At 38.4% G+C, this 20,626-nt stretch overlaps 1 protein-coding gene across 1 annotated transcript in view; it reads right to left on the bottom strand.

Moving 5' to 3' along the window:
* The window catches only part of TRHDE (thyrotropin releasing hormone degrading enzyme), a 389,993-nt gene that overhangs the window by 281,731 nt on the left and 87,636 nt on the right, over positions 1 to 20,626 (bottom strand). The window contains exon 3 of the mRNA XM_037049432.1: positions 2,169 to 2,295. Within this exon, the coding sequence (XP_036905327.1) occupies positions 2,169 to 2,295 (127 nt within the window). The remainder of the gene's footprint in view (positions 1 to 2,168; positions 2,296 to 20,626) is intronic.

Below are 20,626 nucleotides of genomic sequence, written 5' to 3' on the forward strand. Positions count from 1 at the left end.
TACCTAATAAAACACAAGCCCCAGGTGGGAAAGGATTTTTGTCTTTTTTATTTGCTGCTATATCCCTAACACATAGAAAAGAACCTGTGGCAGGCACTCAATAAATGTTCCAGGGAGGCAAAGAGAAAAAGAGGGAGGGAAAAAAGACCATCTTAGACCTGAAGGGTCAAGGCAGACACAGCTGATATCTAAGATGCATCAGCATGCACCATTAACAAAGACTGAGTTGTCTCAATACAACTCATTCAAAATATAATTCATAATATACAATGGAAAGTAAGGATTTATCAAAATACTTCTGTGCTTAGGAATTCTTATGTAGGGTGTATCTGGAACACATACTTATAAATCCATTAATGTATAGATCTAAATATCTATAGATATATAAAATGAGTGGAACTTTAGGAGAAATTTTACAAAATGCCACAGGCTACAGTAACTCCCCAGACACATAAAAAAAAGTGTACTGGGGTAAGTCAAATCATTCAATTATAGACACCATAAGGTAGCTTGACAAGTAAAAGTGACAGTGAACAAAGCTCTTTTCTCCAGATGAAAGCCGGCGCCGTTTGCTCGTGAGTGAAATAGAGGGCTGGAACTGCTTCCTGCTGTAAGCTGACAGCTACATGGAACCCCCTGAAGGTATAAATTGAATTTCTCCACTAATTACTGGTCTGAAGGGGACGAAGATCTGCATTTTAGTTCTGTTGCTGAACTTGCAACAGAAGCACTTGTGAATTTTACATTAGGGTCAAGCTGGGAAGTTCCCAGTCAGTTTTACTTGGAGTGCAGAACAGTGTCACCTCCCATGCAAATGAGGTCAGGTATTCTTCCTACCTTGGGTGCCGACCAAGGAGATTTCAGGGTAATGAAGTCGAATAGGGAAGTTGATACAGAGAGGAAAAGAAAACAAGAAGACAGAGCAAAACAAAACAAAGATCCTATTTGAAGTAAAATAATGTTTAGAATTTTGAAATTAAATATTATGGACTCTAAGAGCACATATTTCAAAAAGAACTCAGAGTTTTATAGTATCACTCACAAAAGCTCAATGCCACACCCATTGATAACAATATCAGCTATTCTGCCTACTCCTTGAACTACTCCTTGTAAGACCAATAAAGCTGCACAGCAGGCAGGTACTTGAATGAAACAGGCCCAGTTCTCCTGAGAGGAGAACCTGTGGTTCAAATACTAACACTTTTGATCAGATAAGCACTTTATTCTTGCCAAGGACCAATCATTTTTATGTTGATGCTGATCAAAAGCACTCTGGAGAAGGAAAGTGGACGGGGAGAAGGGGAGGGGAACCAAGGATTGTTGTGATACAGTATTTCAAGACAGGTTTTCGGAAAAGGAAAAATGACTTCAGCATTTCTAATATGTATGGGAATCTTCTTTAGTTTCCTGGAAAGCCAGAGTTTGCTCCCCCTACAAAAGCAGCAACTTCATTCAAATTAGGATAACAAAATTCATCAGTTTATCCTTTCAACAAGCAATGATTAAACATATTCTCTTTGTAAAAGAATGTAAGCATATTTATTGTGAACTCAATCTCCACCATTAAAATCCCCCTTCTTTCTTAATTCTTCTTCCATTTACCATAATTTACTTGAAATACGACTGAACAAAAATAATCTAAGGGATACCTAACACACTGATGTCTGACATCTGAGATTTAGGAAAGAAACCAGTTAATGAGTATAAAATATTGACTAGATCTGGGAGTCATAAAGCTTGAAATCTTAGCTCCTTGACTCACTGGCTGTCTGAATGGATGGAAGACTCCCTGGGTTTCAATCCTCTTCGGTGGAAAATGTTGCCACAGTACCCACCCCAGCAGCAGTTGTGAGGGTTCAGTGAGATGCTGGCAAGAACCCCTTCCCAGTACGTATTCAATGAACTATAGCTAGTTCGCTGGGTTATCTTTTGGAAACTTAAACTTACATAGCACCATCCTTAACTCCCATGAACACTTTCTGGCAAGACTTCGGAAACACTAACGTTTATTTTACCTCTTCAGAAGAAATTATTTCCGTGCTCATCTTCTTTCAAAAATATATATAACCCTTGGAATTGTCATGCTTCTGAATATCTCAAATAAATGCACGGAGAAGAAATTCCAACTTCATGGACCCCTCTCAAAAAATAACCAAGAAAATTCTTACCTAGTTTTGGCAAGGAATAGGGCACTTTAAAGTAGTCTTCATAGAATTCTATTAATCTCTTTGTTATATGGAGAGCATAGTCCCCGGATCCTCTTCTGATAGCATCAGGTCTTGCATATAATCGTACCTAATTAAAAATATATATAAAAGTTACTTTCGCCTTTTGGTACCCAAATTTTATCTTCCCTGCATATATGAATCTGCACAAATCACTTTGAATACTACAAAAATTAAACAGTATTCTTGTTCATATATCAAAGCATGCTGTGGCAGAAAGAGCCAAACTTCAACAATTAAAGTAACCAGGTTGAGCAGGTAACCATTTCCTTGCTTCACAAGAAGACAGAGAGAAGAGTTATACACCTCGCATCAAAATACATATTCAAAGTTATCACTTACATGTGCTTGCTAGAGATAGGAAGGTACGGTGGATTAGTATAATGGTTCCCTGACTATGCTGAATATGCAGGATATGGTGGCTCGGCAGGAGAGAAGATTCATGGTTTGTTAAAGACACATTGCATCCAGCTTTGGAAACATGACTGAGCTGAGCAAAAATATAAGTTATGCTTCCTTCGTTTCTTTGGAACTAACTGTCCTTATTCCCCATATGCAAAGTAGGGATAGAAAATTGTTCACGTACGTAAATGATCGCCATTCTGGAAAGCTGTCTGCAACAGCTCCGGGCTTCAAAACCAGCTGAAGTAATTCAGATTTCTAACACAATCCGGATACTTAATATTGATTTTTAAATCAAGTGTTGTATATTATCTAGTCCTTGGCCAAAAAGAAGCCTGAGGCAAATAACATAAAAATGAACAAAACTAACAATTGTACAGAAAAGGTTAAAATGAGATTAGTTTTCATAAAACTTTCATAAAGCTATCCGGCATCTTTCTTTCCAAAGGCTAAATCTATTTTTCACAGATGTGGTCCCTAATCCTCATATCAATCCTGTGGATAATGAATATGTATTTGGTGGAGCCGTGGCAAGCGCAGCGGCCGGGAGTGGGGCTGTGGTCCCGCTCTGCTGCTAACCACACTGGGTGGGACTGAACAAATTACTTAACCTCTTTGGGTCTCAAATGGTCTCGTTTATAAAATAAAGGTGTTGGCCACCAGCTGGTTACTAAAGTTCTTTTCCAGTTCTAAAACACATTACTTCAAATCGCTTTTCACAGATAAAGGAGTTTCTGTTCTTTTCAAATCACTAAATAAAATATTTGGTATTATTCGGTATGTGGAAATGGATGTTTATATTCAACAGAAAGACAAAAGAAAGTTGTACTCAATCACAGAAAAAATGATTATACAATCAGCTCTTTATTACCTTTGCCTGAGGAGAAAGAAGAGGGATCTCAGAGAAATGTTTGATCAAAAAGAGAAGAAAGTTTAAAAATATACATTCTGACTTTGTGTTAGAAAGACATTATTTAATAAGATAGCTACTAAATTAAATATCACTTATTTGCTGAAATTACAAAGCTCCTTCCCACCCAAAAACCGAATGAAATGTCAGATTTATTCACAGCCACCTACAGTTTTGGCTGGCAGCATAGACACCACGAACAACAGCAAGACTTAACACCTTTAGGGAGACCGTGGTCATAATTCCCTGCCCCTGACATCACCTGCCTTATAAACATGCAATGTCTTAAGTTCCCAAGAAGCAGACCCTATGGAAAGGATGAGTCTACAGGTCATCTACCAAAGAGGGGATCTCAGGAGAAACCTGCAAGGGAGCACCAGGAAGCAGGATAAAGAAGAAGAATATGCCAAGCAAGGTACAGTTTGAGGTGAGGTCCTGGTTTCAGCCTGATCCCACAGGCAGCTCTGGAGTATGAAACGCACTGGTGAGTTTGCACGGCCTTGACACATGAGAGCTAGATTCCCAGACGCCTGCACCTCAGTCATTGGACACTGGCTACTGAGGAGAAGGCATAAAATCCCAGGTACTTCCTGTTGTTGCAGCATTTGGCTATGCAGCTCCAGTGGCCCAAGTACAGGCCTTTGAAGATTATCTGGGGTGAGAGCTGGGGCATAGAGGCACCAGACTGGAAAGAAAATCTGTCTGTGTACCAATAGCATACACCACGGAGAGTAACCATTCATTCATTCACTCAACAAATACTCACTTGACATCTGCTTTGCACCAGGCCTGGATTAAGCATTTTTAACTTAGCAATGAATAAGACATGTTCTCTAACTAAAGGGGGTACAAAGCATTATTGAGGGGAAAAGCAATGCAAACGCAATCTCTATTCTCACAGAGCTTCCCATTTATTAGGTAAGATAATAACAGATAATGATAAGTGGCATATGAATGGCAAACTATAAATGACAAATAGATACTAGGAGAATAGGTAGCTTTCAGAAGGTTCAAGGTAAATAGTAGTTTCATGTGTGAAAGCCAAAACCAGGACCACTGCAAAATGATGCAGCAAAAGGTGACTAATTTTACTCCTAGCAAGCATCATCGATTTGGGTAGAAGCAGCAATTCCTAATAATCAACTCTACCAGTTAGTCAAGCTATCTGTAGGCCCAGACAAGAGAAACACAATTAAATCAATCTGGTTGTCACGATTTGATGGAAATGATTCAATCTCAGTGAGAAGATGAAATATACACATGCTTAGCACAATGTCTTCATTTGTTCATTCAAACATTTATTGCACACACGCTGTGTGTCAGACATTGCACTAAAGAATAGAAATAGAACAATAAAAATTCCTACCACAAAATGAACAAGGCATTTACTCTTACTGCTCTTAAGAGGTTCACAACATGTGGGAAAACAACAAATAAATCAACAATAAGATGCAATGTGAGAAATGCAACAATGTACTCTGCCTTCCCTCCCATTAAAAAAGCCAATGAAACTGAGCTCCTACCCAAGGCCAAGTCCTCTACATCCTATCCCCTCTTGCCTTTTCAAATGTTTTCTCAAAATCCTCCTCCTTTATCTCCCAAAATCACTAATTTATGTCTCCATGCTGCATCAAATAAATTCTCAAATTTATTTGAGAATAAATAAATACTTCCGCAAATAAATACTCTGTATTGTTTCTTCTGTTTCAAAACAAAATCTTGGCTGACCACAGTTCCTCCAGCTAAGACTTCCAGCAATGCTCCTTGAAAGTGTTTTCTTCTCTATAGTTAGGACTGGCATGTAAGTAACATTCAAACTGCAACACTTTTAGAATGAAAAGGAGCACTTAGGTGTAAGCTGGGTAGTTGCCCACTTGTACTCTGTGTCTATTTTCTCTTGCATTCACCACACTAAGGCTTTCATTCCCACTACTCTACCGTAACTGCTCTCATCAGCATCACGAAAGGCACCAGGATGCTAAATCCAACAGCCATCTCCCTGTCTTCAACATGCATAACCTACCAGTAAAATTCGACACAGTTGATCGGTTCTTCCCCTTCTAATACTTTCTTCTCTTGGCTTCTATCTTACTTTTCTGTCTATCTGGTAGACAACTCCTTCTCAGTCTCCTGGCTGCTGCCTCCTCCTCCTCTTCCTCCTCCTCCTCTCCTTCATGTTGGAGGACCCCAGGCTCCAATCCACAGACATATTCATTTCTTTGTCTACACTTGGTCCCTTGGTGATGACATCCAGACTTGTGGTTATAAATATCACTCAGATCCTAAAGACCTCCCCCATTACTTCCAGGCTTCCCCACTCATGAATCCAGCCACCCCCTTGATGTTTCCACTAAGATATCTAATCTTTGAGATAGGCATCTCAAACTTAACAGGTCTAAAACCAAATTCTTTTTTTTTTTTTTTTTTTTAATTTTATTTATTTACTTATCTTTAGAGGGGAAGGAGAGAGGGAGAGAAACATCAATGTATGGTTGCCTTTCATGCGTCCCCTGCTGGGAGTTGGCCTGCAGGGAACCCGCCTGCAACCCAGGCATGTGCCCTGACTGGGAATCAAACCGCGATCCTCTGGTTCGCAGGCCCGCGCTCAATCCACTGAGCTACACCAGCCAGGGCTAAAACCAAATTCTTGATTTCTCTGTCTCTCTCTCTGTCTCTGCCTCTCTCTCTCTCTCTCTCTCTCTCACACACACACATACACACACACACCCTCCACCACACACACACCGACCTGCTGCTCTAAAAGTCTTTCCCTCCCCTTGTCCAAGCCCAATACCTCAACATCACCTTTTTCCCCCCTTTCTTGCACACTCCACATTCAATTGGTCATCAAATCCTTTCAGCTCTACCTTAAAAATGTATCTAAACACCAGCCATTTTTATAACCACAGCACTACCCCCCTTCTCCAAGCTCCCTTCATATTATTCTCTAGTATCTTTCTCATGCCTTGTTCCTTACTCCCCCCCAAGTATGTCCTCTACACAGCAGCAAAATATTCCTGTCAAAATAAACATTGAGTCATATCATTTCTTTGCCTTCCTCCTCCAGTGGTCCCATCTCAATTCAGAGTAAAAGGCCACATTTTTAAAGGACCCCAATACCCTTAAAAACCACAGTCCACTTTACTCCTCTGGCCTCATTGTTTATATTTTGTTCCACATCAACCTTACTCCACGCATACACAAACTTCCTCTGCATTCCTCAAATACGCCGAAGAGATTCTCCCATCGAGGCCTTTGAGATTCCCCTAAATACCTCCTCCCTGACTTGTTTGCTCTGCCTCTTTAGATACTTGTACCCGTATTTCTTCTTAGAAAAATCTTCCCTTCCACCCCAGAACTTTCTATCCTCCTTCCTTGCTTTATTGTTTCCAGGAAGATTTATCACCGTTTAACAAAAGATATGTTTGATGTACTCTTGTTGCTTATTGCCGCCTTTTGTCCAAGAATGTTAACTTGCATGAGGAAAATAATTTTTACCTATCAGTCCTATGAAAGTGCCATTTTTGTAGGTCAAAATATTGTGTTTATTTTGCTTGTCAAGGATGTGACATCTATGGAGGCATCAGTAAATGTTGTTATGAATGGATCAGTAAATTTCATAGGTATGTGCAGGCCCTAGGAGAGTATGCGAGTATGATGAGAACCCCTTGATAAGACTATAGGGTTCTGGGGAGAAAATATTTCAGCTAAGTCTTAAAGGATAAGCTGGATGTAGTAAGCTACCAAATTGAAGATGATATCCCAGACCAAAGTCACATTATATGCTAAGGAAACATTGTTGACCAAATAATAAGCAGTGCAATAATCACTTTAAGGCAATAGTAAATATTAGAATTTAATTCTAATAGTGGTGATAATTCATTAGAGGATGTTAAACCAAAAAGTGATCAAATTACTTTTGCACTTTGGCAAGATCACATCAGTGACCCATATAAAGGTAAACTGAAATATAGTGGGCTGCTTGTTAAGAGGTCCCACAGAGAGACAATATTTTCAAGAGAAAAGTGAGGAGAGATATGCAGTGACAGGTGAGACCAGAGNTCCCCTCTAAAAATAAATAAATAAATATTAAAAAAGAAACATTTGATGTACTCTTGTTGCTTATTGCCGCCTTTTTTCCAAGAATGTTAACTTGCATGAGGAAAATAATTTTTACCTATCAGTCCTATGAAAGTGCCATTTTTGTAGGTCAAAATATTGGGTTTAATTTGCTTGTCAAGTATGTGACATCTATGGAGGCATCAATAAATGTTGTTATGAATGAATCAGTAAATTTCATAGGTATGTGCAGGCCCTAGGAGAGTATGTGAGTATGATGAGAACCCCTTGATAAGACTATAGGGTTCTGGGGAGAAAATATTTCAGCTAAGTCTTAAAGGATAAGCTGGATGTAGTAAGCTACCAAATTGAAGATGATATCCCAGACCAAAGTCACATTATATGCTAAGGAAACATTGTTGACCAAATAATAAGCAGTGCAATAATCACTTTAAGCCAATAGTAAATATTAGAATTTAATTCTAATAGTGGTGATAATTCATTAGAGGATGTTAAACTGAAAAGTGATCAAATTACTTTTGCACTTTGGCAAGATCACATCAGTGACCCATATAAAGGTAAACTGAAATATAGTGGGCTGCTTGTTAAGAGGTCCCACAGAGAGGCAATATTTTCAAGAGAAAAGTGAGGAGAGATATTCAGTGACAGGTGAGACCAGAGAAGTAAGGAGAAACTTCAAATCATATTAAAGAAATGTCTATATATCAAATTGTAGAGTGTTAATTTAACACTATGGGCACAGATGAATTAAAGATTTTTAAACTACAGAATGACAAACATAATTTGGTTTTAACAGATTATATCAAATGCAGTGTAGGTATTGGATTAGCAAAGGAATAGAAACACATAAAGGAAATGAGCTTGACTATTGTAGAAGTACTAGGGAAAGATGACGGTTTGGACTGGAGAGATGGCAGGAGGGATGCAGAGGAATGGATGGGTTGGTTCGATTGGTCCCAGCACTCTACTGAACAAGTCCTTTAGCGACCAAGTAAACCCAGGTGCAATCACATTCTCACTAAGAGTGATCATCCACTTCGTCTGCACCTGTGTCACTCCAGGGCCCTCCTGGACCCAGCCAGACCCAGGTGAAGGATGGGGATGTGGGGAGGAGGGAATCCAAGTGGATTCCATAAGCTGAGTGATTCCTGTGTGATTAATCAAGAGTTTACTGCACAATAATTCCTTTTACTATGAAAAAACCCACAGTTGTTTTCTTCTTTTAGGTTAGCTAGACTCTACTTAACCATAACATAGAAGCTAAATCCTCATAAACATGGCTCTTGCCCAAAAGCAATGAAATATAATTTTATGACACCTGTTTATTTGCATGTTCTGACATCCCACCATGAGAGCACAGCTCTGAAAATGTAAACTGCTAACCAGTCTTTCTCTCTCTTTCTGCAGAGCTTCTTTCAACAACCAACGTGAAACAAACTGCCCACTTAGTCCTGTGGAAAGGATAGGACACTAGCAGCTGGGAGGGGACTGACTAGCCACTTCTGCCAACTTGTGACGTCAGTTAAACTTTCTGGGTCTCAGTGTGTAAAGTCCTCTTCAGGGGTAAGAGTTCATCATTTTCTCTACATCACATTATGGCTGAGGGATTGATCCATCATGCCGGTTTGCCTAAACCCTTCCCATGGAGTGCCCACTTGTTTTGAAAAGGAAATACTGTACAGATTTTTGAAAAAAAATCTGCACAGAGTCTTACTCTTTTGCATTTTTCACTTCCCTTGAAAATGCATAGCAATTGCTCACCTACTGATCTCCATCCTTTACTCTTCTTGAGTGTTCCTCTTTTTTCCCCCATTAAGCACCATGAACTTGATACTAAATAGAGAGAAATGGCAATAATAGCCAATATGGAACACAAGAGGTGGCTTCAGAAACATATTCCTCTGGTACCACTCCCGTGCTAATACCTCATAGCGATGAACTAAGGTGCAGGAACTATACGTCTTTGATGCTTTAGGACAGTTAAATGCCCCAAATAGGTGTTCCTGGGGAATGTCTGTTGGACCCACTGGCCTTTACTCTGTCATTTCATGGACTCTCTGTATTTAAAATGTGTTTGTTTCCTATTTTTATAGGATTTTAAGTATTTTAATCATTGAATGGGAAAAATACTAAAGGCAGGTATCTCTAATCCTGTAGTCATCTCACTGCCTCACAAACACAGGGGTGACAATTAAGTTTCACTATCCTGACAACTCGGTGGCTACTTAGAGGCCATAGAGGAAAGAATTCTGAGACCACACCTGCACCTGGCAGGAGAAGGTGCCTGTATCTGTGAAACCCACCTGCACTCCCAAGGACAGGAGAGGTGGCATTGCTGTCAGATATTTGCCATTATTAGGGCAGAACATCCTTTGGAAGGGAGTCATAATGGAAGGGAACTTTCGATTAATTCAAACTGACTTCATCTCTGATGGCTGTGCCATTTAGAATAAGAATACCAAAGACTGTTTAAGGATTTTATCAATGGGACATTTATTCATTCAGTTGCTATTTAATGAGCATCTATTAGTAGTCAGGCCACTGTTCCCCTGTGAAGTGTCCAAAGGTCTCTTTCAAGGAGTCTGAAGTCTGATGGGGAGTCTCATAAATGAGAATGACAAGGTGGACCTAATTTACACTGGCCCTTCATAGACATCCTCTCCACAGAGATGGCAATTAAGTGGACGAGGACTGAGCACCCTGGAAGTAAAGAGAAGCAAATGATTATTCACCACTATAGCTAGTGTTCTTCCTTCCATTGCTTTAAAGACTTCAAACTAAAGGTTATATATACATAACACACCCATGTGTTGTGACTACTAATATATATGTATATATGTATATACACATATATGTATATGTGTGTGTATATACACATATACATATATGTGTATACACATATATACATATATGTGTGTATATATATATACACACGCACACTCAGTTGAAAAATGTAAACAAATATGCTATTGTCAGAAATATAAAGTCTTATACTAAATAATTTTGGAGATTTTCTTCTAACAGTTTAAGATACTTCATAGATTTTCTTATTTCTGTTCATAAAACACATGTATAATAAATATGTAGTTAGCAATAAATTATGATTTTATAGATTACGTATTTGAAGGGGTTTTCTATCATCATCAAGCCACTTTCAAGGGGAGTGAAATGAAATCTTTCTGTCTAAACCATTTATTCTAGACTGATTTTAAATTTTTTGTGTTAAAAATAAATTGTGATAGCTGCTATGTAATTGTTCAAATTATAGCAGAGAGGGAAAAATCATTTATAATAGTAGTACACCTTTTAAATAAAGACTGCAATAACATTTTCTCTGATTTGATGTTCGTAATTTGGTGGTGTCAAGTTAAACAAACCTTCCAGCTTGCCAGATTTATTCTCAAATTTACACTGCAAGCGTATATTAGGAACTTTGGAAGATGTAGTAATTATCTGGTGGCTTTAACATGGAACCATTGTAACAAACATTAGCTTACTCTTCTTTTCACCTAACTGAAAAGTCAGGGCCCTTCCTTAGTAAGTGCAAAACGTGATGTGTTATCACTAACTCCCCAGCCAGTAAGGATGAGTGAATTCACCCATGTGACTATAATTTGATTTGGAGAGTTCCTCATACAAATCAACGAGCAGGACTAGCCAGGAAGAAGGGGTAGGTGCTTTCTGCACTATGTAGAAGACAAATATATTGATACAAAGAGGAAAGATTTTGTAAACAAGAAACTAAAAGCCCAGGAGTATTAGCCTAATTTCAAATTCAGAAGGTAACTTGTTTCTTTTTTGCTAAGCAAAAAAGGATATAAATATACACAAAACTCTAACGGAAACAGGAAACCAATGTGCATTGGTATGAGCCCATAGACATAAAGAGGAGCCTGGTGGGGGTTGGGAAAGGAATTCTCCTGGCGGAGCTGACCACCCAGGAGACAGGGACTTGTGAAGGGTTTTGACATCTCAAGTGAAGAGCCTGTTTGTGCTGCTTTGGGAAACTGAGAGCCACTTCTGAGTCTGAAGCAGAGTAACATGATTGAAAACGACAAAGGGAGATTATTTAGGCAGCTGACTTTAAGACGTATTGAAACAGGGAGGCTAGTGAAAAGCATGTTACAAGCAAAAAAAAATTTCAGTAGCTTTTATAGCAAGAACAGCTAGGAATAAGCAGTCTCCATCAGTGTAGTCCAAGAACTCATTCTGAGAAGGAGGAGAATTTAGAATTGGGAACGGATGGGTAATAAGATCCCAGTATGAGATCATGTGGTGAAAGCAAACTCACAACTACCTCAAAACCTACCGTGCTCACAAAAACAGACCGCAGAAACAAATATCCCCTCTCATCTCATGCATCGCATCTTGGCATCCATCTGACTGATATTCTGAGAACAATCATTTAAACATTTTAATTAGGTTTAAAACCAGCCTTACACTGAATTGCACATCATATCAAATACTGTTAGAATCCCAGAGGACTATCACTCATAAAGTTGCTCTAATGGCTTGTCCTTGTTTGTTTTACTCCCCTTTCCCCTCAAAGAATTTCACTAAGGATTTGTGAGCAAAACAATTGCTGAGAGTTCTGACACAGGTTTGCTACCTACTATGGGGTTCCTTTTGCACCCAGTGGCCTTTATTCTACACCTTCATAGGTCATCTATATTTAAACTGTATTTGTCCCCTCTCTCTATAGGACTTTTAATTCTTTAAGCATTGGATCATCTTTTCAGTTTCTCTTCTCACCTCTCACTGTGTCTAATACAGTGGCTTTCATCCAATGGAGACTGACGGCATGTTGCTGACTCCCCATAAAACGGCAATAAACTTTGAAGGTCCCTGTCTGCTCCAACACTACAATGCTGCTATAACAGATTGATTACATCTTCCAACTACATTTGGCTTCAGGCGAGGCAATTGGTACTGTGGCAACCTGTCTGGTCTTTTCTTGAAGTCACTTCCCAGTTATTTACTAAGCATGGTATTTACGGCTTCATTGTGGAGTTTACAAATTCTACTTACTTATGGGTACTCCGAGGAAAGAGCAGGGCTTTGCCATTGTCATCACACTGCTGAGAATAATGGCCCCCACATATACCACGTCCTTCCTAATCCTTAGAGCCTGTGGATGTTACCAGAAGAGTCTTGAAAGTTCTAATTAAATCAAGACTTTTGAAATGAGGCAGTCATCCTGGATTATTCAAGTGGGAACTAAGTATAACCTTACGAGAAGGAAGCACAGGAAGTTCTCACTACGGAAAAGGGGGGTGCAATGCAGATGGCAGAAGCAGAGAGAAGCTATACATGAAAAGGACAAAAAGGCCATGTACCATAAACAGCAAGGGATGCAGTGTATTTTAGTAAATGTATTGGGTTGATACGACTCCACAGGTGTTGAGTGTCTGTTACCATGGTGTGTGATCTGCAGTTTTAGAAGCTGGACACACGAGGACTAGGTCATCTACCAGAGCTCCCAGAAGGAACCAGTCATGCATTTGAAGGGATTGCCAACCTCTGAGCGCTAAAAGAATAATTTTGTGTTGCATTAAGTCACTACGTTTGTAGAAATTTATTATAGCAGCAATAGGAAATGAATACATTATAACTTTCTATCTCCGCACTGTTTGTTTCCTATTAGATTTTCAGCTTCTTGCAGGAGCACATTTTGTATTTCTTTTTTGTGTGTCTCTTTCTGCTATAGATATATAATTGTTTACAGCTTTCAAACTGCCAGTGTTGGCACACCTGTTTTATTCACAAACATTACCAAGCACACAACACATCACGGCACATAATCGGCACACACACAGTGAAATGACTGAGTAAAAGTGAGAGTCGTCTGGAGCATTTTTCTCCCAGTGTTGTCCCCTTACACTTTGCACCAGAATCATCTGAGATAATTGTGTAAAATTCAGATTCGTGAGCCTACATACTCCAGAAATTCTGAATTATATCTCTCAGGTGGGGCCCTAAAATCTTCATTTTAACAAATTTATACCGATCAAGTTATACATATGAAAGTTGAAAAGCTACTGGCCTAAATTCACCCGATGAGCTTTTTGTTCATTCAGTCCCACAGCAAGAAAACCTCAAGTCTAGAAAGAAATATTTAGCAAAAGCCAAACACATAGGAAAACATATATCCTCATTCCTTAAATCTCTTTCAACATCAGAGTCTTCAATGAAGATGCATTCAACATGACGGTTATTATTTTTAACTTTAACAACTAATCTTTCTTTTCCCTGCACGGTGAACAATAAACAACAGATGAGTCAGATCCAATGTTTGAAAACCAGTAAAAGTTGTTTAATACTGTCACAGTGCATAGATAAAACAGTACCGTTTACTCCCTCTCTGAGATAGAGTACCTTTTTTGTAGTAAACTGAATTGCATTTTTTTAAAAAAAAAGCAAGATAGAGTGAATTTAGAGAATTTTGTTACTGAGCTATCTGTTTAATGCCTGGTCAAATTCCTTCAGCAAGACAGACAGCCACATCCATCAGTTTGTAAATAGAGAAGCTCAGAGCTCAGTCGCACTCAGTTTCTATTTGGTCTGGTCCATCTGTCCTTTTATGCCCTGAATCCCAGCTAGCTACCTGCTGACCTCACTTCCACATGTGCCATTTTCCCCTCCAAACCAAACACAGCATCCTGCCCGCACCTCTCCTTCTCTCCTGTGTCTCTCAGTGATGCGGACAAGTGTCCACCACCCAGCATCAGAACTTGAAACTCATTTGTTCATTCACTCATGGAACAAATATTTATTGGGAAGCTATTCTGTGCCGGGCCCTCTGCTAGGTGCTGGGGATATCGAAATGAACCAAAGATACAGAAATCCCTACCACTGAAAACTTATATTCTGGTAGGAAAGACAAAAACAGAAAAAACAAGTAAATAATACAAATAACACAATACAAACAACAAACAAGACAAATGCATATGAACAATATATAGTAAGATAAATAACAATACCTATGCAACTTAAAAATACCTCAAAGGGAGACAGAAGATGCTGAAGGCCAGGGAAAGCTTCACTGAGAATGCTGAAGCTTGACTGGAAGTACAAAACAAGTGAAAGTGTGAGAGATGAGGATGCGGGTTTCTGGGAGACTGCATCCCAGGAAGAGCTAGTCACCAATGTCCTGAAACCCACAGTTTCTGTCCTCAAGCCTCTCCATTCAACTCATTCTCTAAAGAAATCACCAAATATTCCAATCATATAGAGAGTCTATATAAAAGTCCTGTACAAAAGCACATTATCCCGACATCCCAACATATTTAAACAATGTTGCCAGTTTTCTCATAATTGCTTTAGACATTTTTAACTGTGTAAAACATTACAATTCCTTTGAGGTAATGCACCCCCTTCTTCCCACTCCCTTGGCTTTACAGAATTAATCATGGCCTTGAAGTTTGCCTTCAGTTTATTTCCAATCCATGTTGTGCTTGTCCTTCAGTTTTACTGGGTCTTATCAGTTTCTCTTCACAGGAGTTGTACCGATCTATCAGCCATGTATGACCGACCGTCCTGCTTCCCCGCATCCTCACAAATTTGGTATTTTGAAAGGTTTGTTAATCGATGGGTATGAAATGGTGTCTCATTGTCGATTGTAATTTGCATCTTCCTGATAATAGTGATGCAAAGCACCATGTCATACGTGTATGGGCTTATATTTTCCTATTCTGCAATCTGCCCTGCTCCTTGTGGTTATTCTTCCATTGGCTTATTTATCTTTTTCCTCATGATGTTCAGTAGTCTTTTGTATATTCTGGACAGTAATTATTTGCTAGTATATAATTTACAAAAATCTCTCCCCAGTCTGTGCTAGCCTTGTATGTTATGTCCCTGATCAAATAGAATGTTTTAACTTTCAATGTAGTCAACTACCCCTGTAGGGGTTGTGCTTTCTGGGTCTCTTCAAAGGAATCTTTCACTGCCCTTAAAGTCCAAGTACATTTCTCCTACACTTTCTTCTCAAATTTTAAAACTTTTGCAGTACAAAGTGAGAGCTTCGACCCCTGGGGAACATATTTGTGTGAATGATATGAAGTAGCAATCTCATTTGATTCTTTTCCATGGGGATAATCATCTGTCTCACTCAGTACCGCTCGTGCAGGAGCCTTGCCCTTCCCACTGATTTGTAATCCCCTTGTCATGCACAGCACCAGGTTCCCATATATTCTCGGAGCTCGGTTGTTTTGTATCGGTCAGCATGCCATCGTGCCAAGAACACATCATCACCAAAACTGAGTAAGGTATGTATGTAGGGTCTAATAATACCAGCACTTTTCCTTCTTTCTTCTTAAAACTTTTCCTTATTATTTTACATGAATTTTAGGGTCATTTCCCACACTGACACACAAAATTCTGTTGGAGATTTTGCAAAAAATTTCCCTCAATTTGCATGTTATTTTGACATCTTCAAACATGAGATCTTAACATCCATGTCCATGGAATAGCTTTTAATTATTTTAGTCTTTACCTCACTTTTTTTTTAAGTTTTACTATTTCCTTCAGACAAGCCTTACAGATCTTTTATTAGATTTACCTCTAAATACTGTACCTTGTGGTTTGCTATTACGTGAAAGGGATTTGAAGAATCATCTTTCTAATCTATTATGTCTGATATTAGTCATTTATTGATTTTTTTTTTGCAAAGTGACTTTGAAACAAGCCAACTTTCGGAAATAATTCTAATAGTATTTCTGTGTGGGGGGTCGGGGGAGGGCAGTTTCCTGTTGGCTTGTCTTAGTCAGGATTTCTAGAATAATGGCCAGCTAGGAGCAGTGAAAGAAGACCTCCTTATCCTTATCTCATTTTTTACTTTATTTGAAATGCTTCTAGTGTCTCACTACAAACTATAATTCTGGCTGTGAGATAATGATGTTTCCCTTCTATTCAATGTTTTCCAAGAATTGCGTCATGAATACTGTTGGATTTTTCTAATGCTTTCATCACATTCATTCAGATGATAGGTTTCTTCTTTTTCCCTGTGTCCTGTAAAGGTAGTGAATTATAGTAATAAATTTTCCAGTGTTAAATTGTTTGCTTTTCTCCGGGGTTGGGGTTTGGGGGAAGACAACCTAGTTAGAAGTAGTATGAAGCTTTTCTCTTTTGCTTAAGACTTAATTATGAAAAGGCTAGTAAACACCTGTCATGACGCTAAGTTATTATGATAATATTGACTGTTTTCCCTATGCTGTGCATTTCCCCATGGCATTTCTTTTACAACGAAGGTCTGTACCTCTTATTCCTCTTCACCTTGATGTATCTCCCCACCCCCTCCTACAAGGCTTTCACCTCCATCAGTTTGTTCACTGTATCTATGAGTCTGCTCCTGTTTTGTTTTACAGGCTCTAGGTTAAATTTTCTTCTCCCAAGGCATATATCCTCTAATCATTTTCTTCACAATGATCCATAAATAGGAAACTCTTCCAGTCCTTCTTCATCTGAAAATGTCTATGATTTCCTTTCAATTGTCATTAATAATTTAATGAGAATATGGAAGCTTAGATGAGCCATGACATTCATTTTCTCTCCATGTTTTGAAAGTATGTATTGCACTATCTAGGTGACTCTGTCATTATTTTTTTTATTTAATTCTTGTTCAAGTACAGCTTTCTGTCTTATATTCCCAGCCCTGCCCGCACCCCCCATGCTCCCCGCCTCCCTCCCATTTCCACCCCCACCCTTAGTTATTGTCCATGTGTCCTTATACTTGTTCATGTGAGTCCATCCCCTTTTCCCCTATGATTCTCTGTCGTTATTAATGAATAGTGTACTTGGCATTCCCTTCTTAATAGGTGATCTTTCTTTTCTCTTTGGGTGCTTTTCAAAAACATGAATAATTCTAAAATTTCAGAAAGAACCAGAAATAACAATATAATGAACCTTATATAATAACAATATAATGAACCTTGTATAACTGTCTCCTAGATTTGACAATTATCAAGAATTTGCTTCATCTATATCTCTCCTTCCTTACTAAGGTGTTTTAAAGGAAATCACAGACATTACGTCATTTCATCTACACAATACGCATCTCCAAAGCTATGGATCTTCTTAGGTAACCACAATGTCATTATACATCTCACAAAATGACCTCCAGCTGCTCTTAAGGTTTTTTCTTCAGGTTTGGCGTTTCTTAGTTTTCCCTCGAAGTATCCTATGTGGCTTTGTTTTTACTTATCCTCCTCAGGTCATTTTTTAATCTCCATTCTACCTCACCACACTATGCCAAACCCAATCCTTGACCAAGCCCTTTGAATTTTTCCTCTTTAATACATTTTTAATTCATCATTTCTGTTCATATCTTCTGCCATCCACGTCAACTAATTCTACATTTTTCATCTGAACTACTGTAATAACTTCATAACTTCTCATATCTATATCATCACAAGTTTCTTTTTAGAATGCATAGTTGATGACAAAACCTCCACCTTAAAACCTCCCTTTTCTCTGAAGAAAAAGGCCCCAAAGGTCTGTGTGGTCAGTCTCTAACCAGCTACACATCAACTCTTCACTTAATCTGACACTTTCTTCAACCTCTACTCTCTCACACTTCCCTGACCACCTCATAATTAACTTTTACTAATTCTGCAAGTTCCTAATCCCTTCTTCAGGGAAACCATTCTTAGATCTAAATCTAGACTGAGGTAGTGCTTCATTCTTTTTAAATAAGTTCTCAGAGACAACACTTGGCACAATAGCAACTTTTCGTCTTCCATTTGTTGGTGTGACTATTTGATTAAGGGCAGTCTCCCTAGGAGACAAAGAATTACATGAAAGTTCCTCATTGTATTCTCCACATCTAATAAAGGAATGAGTACAAAGCAGGAATTCAGATTAGTATTGGTGGAATGAATGAATGAATGAGTGAATGTTCAGGCATTCTTCTCTGTGCTTTCATTCCAGTTCACAAAGGATTATTATTTTATAGCACTTAATCACACGTGATGTTATTAATAGTTTTCCATTCAATCACCAAAAATAGCTAATGATCCCCTTGGGGCAGAAAAGTATTTAATTCACTTTTGTATCTCTAGGAACTGGCCTAGAACCTATGTGTAATATGTATTTAATTATAAAATAAGAAATTGGAAGAGGGCCCCTAGTTATTATTGGCTCACAGGTATATGGAACCGAATTGGCCATTCTTCTTAATTTATACATTCATTCTCCATTCCTATTTCACTGATCTGAGCACCTGCTATGTCCCAGGTACTGATTTAAGCATGAGGACTAGACCAATAAACAAAACAGACTAAATGTGGCTCACGTTGGGCTTATGTCATGTCCTGCTTTCATCAGTGACCTACGACAGCTTCCTCTTCTGTTCTGTATTTGATTTTTATTACACCTTTCCCTATACCCCAAACCATTCCTCTCTCCTTGATAACTACTCCTATGTACTTTCCATCCACCCACCATACCTGATTTTACATGTAAACATATTCAGGAAAACATATTATTATATAAGTGTGTGTTTAATGTTTTATAAATGTTATTAGGTTACAATCTCATTTTGTTTCACTTTTACTGTTTGTTCATTCAATCAATTCTCAGATCTATCCATGTTTTTAAATATAAAAACTAGTTAATTGTTTCTGAGCATTCCACAGTATGCCTTCTTATAAATACACCAAGGTGTCCATTTCCTTAGAAAGGAACTCCCATGGTACTTTCAGTTGCCCACATACCCAAATTCAATGAAATAAGCATTCTAGCCCTGGCTTCTGTGGCTCAGTGGACTGAGTGCCAGCCTTCAAACCAAAGGGTCATGGGTTTAACTCCCTGTCAGGGCACATGCCTGAGTTGTAGGCCAGGTCCCCAGTACGGGGTGTGTGAAAGGCAACCACCCATGGATGTTTCTCTCCCTCCCTTCCCATCTCTCTAAAAATAAATAAATAAAATGTTTTGAATAATAAAATTAAAAACTTTTAAAAGTAAAAGAAGTAAGTATTCTAGTGCATGTCTCCACGTGCATTAACTGATAGCTTCTCTCTGGCACATACACAAGAGAGAACACCAGGATTAGCGTACCCAACTTGCCCAAGAACTGCAAGATGTTCTCCTAAATGGACACACCAGTTTATACTCCTACCAATAGTGGAGAGGGTTTCCCTCATGTTTCCAGACTTCAGATAATATTTTGATATTATCTGAATTCACATTGTTGAAAATTTGATTGTTGTAAGGTATTAGTGCTTTAATACATATTTCTCTTTTAATTAGTAAGATTGCGTCTCCATATAAGTGTGAGAAGCCAGATTCTGAAGCCAGAGTTCTACTTAGTATCCAAGTATATTATTCTGTGACTCAGTTGCTTCCTCTGTCAAGTAGGGATGATAATACTTCTGTTATGAGAAACTAAATGCTTAAAGATTGAGCACCAAGAAAAACTCCAGTACAAAGAAGTGCTAATAGATGTTTGCTATTACTATCATCTTTTATAATTGTTTACTATTTTTCCATTCAATATTTTCTTCTGCAAATTGTCCATTTATATCCTTTACAACTTTTTTCTGTATTTCTCTCTCTAGTCCTTTCTGGTTTCCATGAGCTTCTTGTATATTCTGGATATCAATCCCCTGCAAACGTTTTTAAATGAGTAAGTGAGTGAGTGATCAGAGATTAAACATGACAGTTTTCTCCTACAGAACGCCAACTATTTGCTCTTTCTGCTCACTGCCTTGCTGGGTCATTTTTGTGAACAAAATGTTGAATCTCAATGTATTTTTAATCTGGTCAATAAATGTTAAACAGAGTTTAATTTATATTCCATTTTTCTAAGTCAACAATACATGCATCCACAATTGTAGAGAGAAAGAAAATCCTAGCTCAACCACAGAAAAATTAAACAATTCTATTTGTGGTTTTTACTGGAGAATTTTTTTATAAAAGTATAAAGTGCAAAGAGCCAGGAGTTCTGTCAAGTCTTCTCAAAGTCAAATACTTTGTGTCAATTTCAAACTCATCATTCAAATAGAATAATCCCTAA

Source organism: Sturnira hondurensis, unplaced genomic scaffold (genome assembly GCF_014824575.4).
Source record: "Sturnira hondurensis isolate 20B ecotype Veracruz unplaced genomic scaffold, ASM1482457v3 Scaffold0006496, whole genome shotgun sequence".
Lineage (NCBI taxonomy): Eukaryota > Metazoa > Chordata > Mammalia > Chiroptera > Phyllostomidae > Sturnira > Sturnira hondurensis.